We start from the raw sequence: 7,661 nt of genomic DNA, 5'->3' as shown, positions 1-7,661 counted from the left end.
GGGCAGCAGGAGCGTCCTGCTGCCCCTGGCCCTGGCCTGCTCTAAATGGGGGTGAGGGAATTTGAAGTCGCCAAGAAGCCCCCCAGGGTGCAGGGTAGATCCGAATCCAGCTCTCTATTGACTCCACAGAGACCACCAGGTTCACCTTGTGTCCTGCGGCCCACCACGTGTCCGGCAGGAGCAGCGGCCATTGTCCGCTCCTAGTTTACACATCGCTCCCCCCATTGGATGCTTCTGTATTCAAAGTTGGAGGGAGCCTGTGCCGAGGGTGGCTGTGTGCAAAATATGGCCCCAGGAGCCAAGTGCAGAACCGGGTGCAAAGTGCGCAGCCAGGTGCAAAATACAGCCCAGGGCGCAAACGGCAGGGCTGGGTGCAAAGTCACAGTCCCATGAGCGCTTATGAACTGAAAGGCCCAGCCCCTGTTCATTTTGACGTTACTTACTTAATTTTGTGTAGTGGGAATTGAACCCAGGACCTTTGCACGGAACTGCAGTCCCCCAGCCCCGTGTGCATTTATTTCTTTGTTTGTTTGTTTATTTCCAGACAGGGTCTTCTCTCCCCAAGTCGCTAAACTGCCTAGGCTGGGCTCCAAGTCTGGCTTCCGCCGTCCATAGCGCTGAGATCACAGACATGTGCCACGGCGGCTGGGTTCCCTTTTGGTTTTTATTAAGCTGTGTTCTGCTAGCGGGGAGGGCAAGAGAAAAAACAGGCATCTGCTTGCCGCCTTTCAGGAGGGCATGAACATTTCCGGGGTTCACTCGTAACGACTATGAGAAGGTCCTATCTTCCAATGATTCTCTTGATTTCATACCCAATCGTTGCCCACCTACTCTCCTACATGCTACCCCACCCCCTTCCCAAAGCAAAACTTCTCCCAAGAGAGAATTTTCTGGAAAAGGATGGGGGAGGGGGTGCACGCAAATCCCCGAAAATCCCTGGAAACCGCTGCGACCGCACGGTTCTGAGTGGGGCGGTCTCGGGCGCAGCTGAGTCCGAAACACGGGACCAATGTGCCGGGAACCCTGCCCACGCCTGGTGTAAAAAGCTCCGCAGCCCGGGAGTGAATTTCAGGGCCAGAAGCTGTGGGTCTATTTCCATTTCTTTCTCAATTCTCTCCTTTTATTTTAAATCCCCTTTCCCTCCCTTCATTTCCAAAAGATCTATCTCCCTACTTCCTATCATCTTTTATTCAGCCCTTTATTTATACTTTGGGGTTCTCATATAAGAAAAGCCACGTGCTTTTTAAGCTTGTGTGTCTGATTTCTTTCACTTGACATTACGGTCTCGAGGTGCATCCATTCACTGGAAGGGGAAGAAGATCGGAAGGGAACAGAGAGGGATGGGAGGGGAAGCTGACAAAAAAAAAGAAGAAGTAAGGTGTGCTATGCACACGTACAAACTCCCCGCAATAAATGTAATCAGTATGTCCTACAAGCATGGACGACTAAAAAACATTTTTTTCTAAAAGAACCAAATTTTAAAAAGACCAAATTGCAGGCCTTTGGCTGCAGGATCGTTTTGTTTTGCTGCATGTGGGATAGAAAAAAGAAAAGGCTTTTCTGGGATGTTTTAATAGAAATGTCAGAAGTGCACTAAAGGAGACTGTGGCATTTCCTTACTCAGCAACACCCCTCTACCGCCCCTGCGGGACCTTTCCCTTCCAATCCAGCCCCTCCACAGCCACAGCGATAGTCTACACGCCTCGGCCTCCTGACCCCACTGAGGGCTCTTCCAGGGCTCAGGGACCCCAAAACGCCCAGCAGAGGCCGAAGAAGCTGCCTGGAAACACTGGGTATTGTGTCCACTCAGACAGGCGTTGGAGACTCCCAGATGTCTGCTCGGCGCCCCTTTGGGCTTTCTCTCAAATGTAGCCAACCGCCTCCGTGGGATAACACTGGAGGCCCACAGGGAATTTGGAGACCCTCCGCTGCCAATATCTGGAATGCTTCCGGCCTCATCTTAGGCGACAACTTCAGCTGGCCCTGCAGCAGAAATGCTGGCAAAAATGTAAAAGGCAAGGATCAGAGCCAGCATTTTTAAAAAATAGGAAACAGTGAGATTACTATTTCTGTGTTTATACTCACCTCAACAATTTTGAATGAAAGCCGTAAGATGTGCATGTTTTTGGACGCTTCGGTACATTTATGTGGATGTGTGTATATATGTTACTTTCCTAACTCCACACGATGTTAGCAAGAGCTTACAGGGTTCCCACACTCACAGGCGAGTAAGGAAGGTCACTTGCTATCAAGCCTAAGAAAGGGGACACTTCGAGGGCCTCAAAGGAGAGTGTTCACCTGAATCTATAGAAGCTGCAGGCGATATTGGGTGCGGAGTTCATAGCTTGCTTTCCTATCCTTGAGAGGTTTTGCAAAGTTCAGTCTAAGACCCCTTATAAATACTTCCAGCAAAGCAAACTTTCAAAGACCAAGATGGAACAACATTGTGATTTTTCCCAGAAAAGTTGCATTTATTATTTTACACAATGTCGTTTGTCCTGTTGAATATTCACAATACTGACATGAATAAATCCCTTCAGATAAATGTGAATGTGAACGCTTAGGGCACCCTGGCATACTTGCAAAGCCCTTCCCACAGTCATCGGAAACACGAGGAGGTATTTTAGTATGTTCAACAGCAACACGCCTGTTAACTTCTGTATGAAGTCTCCTCTGCAAACCACATACTTGGCCTCCAAAGAACTTCTTCCATTGGTCAAAAGCCATTTTGCTTGCGAGGCTGTTGCACTTACGCCTTCATTCTATTCATTTACACGTGTGCTCCTTTACCATGCGGCTGTGCAAGTCTCCTGGACGGTAGTTTCATGCTCACAGAGGGACATAAGCACTGCTCAGCACAGCTGTGCTCCTGGAACTGGCTGGTGACCGATCCAGTTGAGTCACACGCTTCCTCACAAATTTCAACATCAGCACATTTTTCAGGGTGGTCTGGAATTCTAAACAGGGGCTGGGAACCAGGTCGTTCTGATGTCTGCTTCTGGCCTTGATTCCTTCGGCAGGCAAAGATTGGCAGGTCATTTGATATCTCAGTATCAGAATCTTTATTGTCAAAATATTTCAAGTCTTGGGCCCGGGGATTTAGCTCAGTGCTTCTGCCGCCTGCCTTGCAAGCGCAAGGATCCTGAGTTCGATCCCTGGTACAAAAAAACCCAAAACAAAACACAAACCCATATATATATATATATATATTTTTTTTTTAAGTCTGTCTGTCTCATAGAACAGATATTGAAGAGTGAGATGGGTGTAAAGTCTTCCTTTTTCATTGTTTTGGAAATCCATATCTTTTCAACTTGATATAATTCTTTTCTTTTGAGACAGGGTCTCACTTCGTAGTTCAAGCTGACTTGAACTCACTACGTACGTAGCCCAAACTGGCACCAAACTCACGGCGATCCTCCTGCCTCAGCCTCCCAAGTGCTGAGATCACAGCCGTGCGCCACCACTCCCAGCCTCAATTTGACATAATTCTTAATACTGCAGTGAGGAAAAATGAATTCCAGGGAAGCGTCCACAAATGGTAAAAAGTGTCTCATTTTTACTGATGAGGGTGACCCATAGTCCGGGAAAGTCAGCCGAGAAGCGGCAGAACGGGGGTGGGGGGAGCGGTGCGCAATACCCGTTTGCCACTTCCGGGGCGCTGGATAACGGCAGGGGAGCGAACCCTCACTGCTAAGCACTGCCTCACCTCGGCAAGCTGCAAGCTGCGTCTTGGTTCCAGCGCTTAGTCGCTTAGTCGTCAGTTGGAAAGAAGGAAACGGAATCTTCCAAAACCAAACCGAAAAAGCGCCCGGGTCCCAGCGGCCCAGCCCCACGGGCGCGTGCAGGGGCCCTCGCGCTCGGCCACCCCGCGCTCGGCCACCCCGCGCTCTGCCCGCCCGCGCAGCGCTCTAACACTGCGACTTTGAATGCCACTGAATCGTACACCTAGTTGGAGAAAATGACACATTTTATGCTACATATATTTGTATTGCAATTACGCGGTTAATAATATAATATACCCAGACCGTTGGATTACATATTCCAATGAATGCATTGCACTGCATTGGAATTTATGCGTTAGTAAACTATGTTTTAAAGTGCTATGTGGTAAATTACCATTATTTTTGGACCTCTGTAAATGATCAGACCAAAGTTGAAGAGATTAGATTTATTTGAGTAAGAATAATCCTTAGATTATCTTTGATCAAAAGGGAAGCAATTGTAAAGAAAAATCACATGTTTCATTAAAAATTGTAGTACATTCTTTGTAAACTGCCAACTCGCGCCAAATATTCAGTTATAATTCCTTCAATATATGACTATGACACTCCAAAATAATGTTTCAACTTTTTCCTTCTCTTTCCTGACTCAATGGCTTACAAAAATAAAAATAAAAGGAACAAGAAAACCCAGCAAACTCTGGGAAAGGAAGAGAACCTGCTCTCCAGAGCTACTATATTATTGAATTCAAATGTCCAGTTTTCAATAGAAATCATGAGGCACATAAAGAAAGTGGTCATAGGAAAAGAATAAATCAGCAGAAACTGTCCCTGTCAAAGACCTGATGGCAGATCTATTAGACCAACATTTCAAAAACAGTTATATTTAAAGACATTCAAAGGAAGGCGTGAAGACAATCAAGAACATGACAGAGGTACACAATGGAAATACCAATAAAGAGATTGAAAACCCAAGAGGAAGTAAAACATAAATTCTGGACTTGAAAAGTACAATAAATGAAGTGAAAAATTCTCTAGTGAATCTTACTACAGAGATATCAAGGCAAATGTGAGAAGACGGAAGGAAGAATCAGCAAACCAAGCTAAGCATGATGGCACATGCTTGTGTTCTCAGCACCCTGGGAGGGTGAAGAGGGAGGATTGCAAGTTCAAACCCAGCCTGACAACTTAGCAAGACATTGTCCCGAAACAAACAAAAAAAAATACTCCAAAGGCCTGGGGCCGCAGTGAAGGCTCTGGCCTCAATAGCCAGTATAGCTAATAATAATACAATAATAATTTGAAGAAGGGAGAATGGGCACTAATGGGTCTGAAGAACAGAAACAACAACAACAGATTGAAGTAAAAGAAGCAGAGCCTAAGGAACCTAAGGAGCATATGCATTGTAGAATTCTAGATGAACAGTCAGAAATGCATGGAGAGACTATTTTAAGGAAAATAGCTGAAAACCCCCAAATTGGATGTATGACATAAACAGCAAACAGCTGGCAAATTGGGTGGGGCTAGTGCTCTCAGAGGGGTGATTACTGGAGGACGCACTGCCAGCTCACATGGAGGGATCCCCTCTGAACACAAAAGAGGCCGAGAGCATAGTTTGCTGCAAACAAGCAGCCCTGTGTCCTATAGGGCCCCGAGGAGAAAGCACTTTCCAATTCAGAAGGATGACTCTGAGTCCTCGAGGACAAGTTAAGATCCTGATCACAACACCCTGCTTAATGGAAGGATGCGGGCAAGTCATATATTTTTATTCAACATGGTTACAGGATTTTTGAATGCCTGCAGAATTGTGGACCTTAAGCGAGGCCCTCCGGCACATGAGGCAAGAATCACTGCACAGGCCAAGGGCAGTGCTATGAAGCTTTCTGTTGGGTCGAGATATCTCATTTCCATGGCTACTACAGGCCCTGGACTGCACTGGCCCCCAACACATTGCTTGTGATGTAAAACATACATTAAAGTACACAACAAGAAGCCCCACAACGACAAATCTCACCCTAGGGGACAAATTCAGGTTTTTAACAATGTCTATCTGTGCTAAGTCTGTGGCCTGGAGTACTACAACAATGGGCATTCACTACGTTTCCCGGAGGAACTTACAAGCTAATCGGTATTCTTAACGCACTCAAAATTCTTTCACTTATTTTGTCATGGGGACTTAGAAGCACCAACCTATGAGGTGCTCAGGGAAACAGTTCTTCAGACAGTAGTACTGTAAAAATATCTGCAAACTAGAATGTCTGACTTAGTAATCCCATGACATATATTAAGGATCCAAAGCAATGCAAACTTTAAGAGACATAGGAGAATTAACAGCTCAGGTGTTCAAATGAACATGAAGTTATACTTGAACATAGTCATGAAACACTAGAGTTGAGAAACAAAGCACACTAGATCATTTGTCTTTTGAGACAGATAGGACATGATTAAACCAATAGTGACTGAATATATATATATATTAATGAAATACATTCAATCACAGGTAAGGACAGATGTTATTTAAGTCTGGAACAAAACCAAAAAGATGAAATTTCTTAAAATTAATTTTACTGGTAAAATTTAGCTAAATTTTGGAAACAGCCCAAATGTGCATCATCTCTCTGGTGCATCCATTTAGCCATACGTGTCTCAAGTTTATCTTTCTTTATGGCTGAGTAGTACTCCATTGTAGGTCTCCACGCAGAGCTGGTACCTGTCTGCCTGCAGGAAGGCAGTCAGCCACCTGGACCGCTTCCTGCCCTGCATGATGTCCAGGAGGTGGGCGTCGGCCCCGTTGGTCTTGACGATGAAGTCCACCAGCTTCCGGTCGGCTGGGTCGCGAGCGGCCCTCCTGAGGTCGGGCAGCAGCCTCTGGCGGGGCCCCTGGCGGCCCGGGGCGGCGTGGTCCCGGCCCTCGCGCTCGTCCTCCGAGTCCTCCAGGTCTGCGTAGTTGACCTTGGGGAAGCGCAGGCGCAGGTCCGGGGCTCCGCCGTGGACGGCCGTGCGGATGGGGTGGCTGGCGTGGGCCGCGTAATACTCCAGGAAGGAGCCCCCGAAAGAGGCGCGCGCCAGGCCTTCCCTGTAGTGGGCGACCAGGGACAGGCACCGGGTGACGCTGCTGTGCCCGTAGGCGCTGCTGGCCCTGCGCACGAGCTTCCCTTGCTCCTCGCAGTCCAGGGGCTTTAAGCTGTGGACAGGCACGCGGATGCCACTGAGCTCCTGCGGCTCGGTCTCGCTGGCTTGCGGGGAGGCCTGCAGCTGGCTGGCTCTGGAGCTGCCTCCGGAGGCCCGGTGGTGGCCACCGGCTCACCGCCCTGCCCTCCCTGGCCCCGCAGCGTGGCGGCCCTCAGGACCTCCGGGCGCACCCTGACGACTCTCCTGCCCGCTCTTGCCTCTCCTGGGCGCGCGGCGGCCTTCCGCGCTGCCCCTCTGCCCGAGGGCCCGGCGGCTTCCATGTCGGGATCAGCGGAGGCTTTGCATCTGTGCTCTTGGCCCGGCTCACCTCGGGCTGCCGCTGGCCCGGGCTCCGCGCGGCCGCCTCCACCAGGGCCCGGCCTCCTCCCTCGGGCTGCGGAGCTTCTGGGCCTCGGGACCCGGAGCGGAGGCTGCGTGGGCAGCGCAGGTCTCACCTGAGGACGCAGAACACAGGGAAGGGGAGTGGGTGCGGCAGCCCTCAGCGCCCCGCGGCTGCACCCCTGGGAGCACACGTGTGGGGCACCCCCGGCCCACCCGCCGCCCAGGGCAGACAGGCGCAGCCCGGGCTGGAGACAGAGGCCGCCTGGCACGCGTCGTCCGGCGCGCCTAGGCTGCTGCCCGCTCGGGGCGCTACAGGCCCCCAGAAATGTCTCGCGTGGGCCCGGCCTCCCCGTGAAAGTTTGGGCTCGCGTTACTTGCTTGTGTGCTAAGGCCACGGGACACATCTCCCAGGCTGCGCACACCCAGGGC

At 49.8% G+C, this 7,661-nt stretch overlaps 1 protein-coding gene across 1 annotated transcript in view; it reads right to left on the bottom strand.

Moving 5' to 3' along the window:
* Positions 1-7,345, bottom strand: part of LOC147820547 (putative PWWP domain-containing DNA repair factor 4) — a gene marked incomplete at its 5' end in the record, with an annotated part of 7,698 nt that extends 353 nt beyond the window's left edge. Inside the window, 2 exon segments of the mRNA XM_087204049.1 lie at positions 6,387-7,021; positions 7,219-7,345. Coding sequence (XP_087060175.1) covers positions 6,387-7,021; positions 7,219-7,345 — 762 coding nt within the window.
* Between the last annotated feature and the right edge of the window lie 316 nt (positions 7,346-7,661).

This window comes from Heterocephalus glaber, unplaced genomic scaffold (assembly GCF_053883595.1).
Source record: "Heterocephalus glaber isolate CG9 unplaced genomic scaffold, H.glaber_assembly_v1.0 deba00001861, whole genome shotgun sequence".
NCBI classification, from domain to species: domain Eukaryota; kingdom Metazoa; phylum Chordata; class Mammalia; order Rodentia; family Bathyergidae; genus Heterocephalus; species Heterocephalus glaber.
The sequence above is the reverse complement of the archived record's forward strand: the minus strand, read 5'-3'. Positions and strand labels throughout refer to the sequence as shown.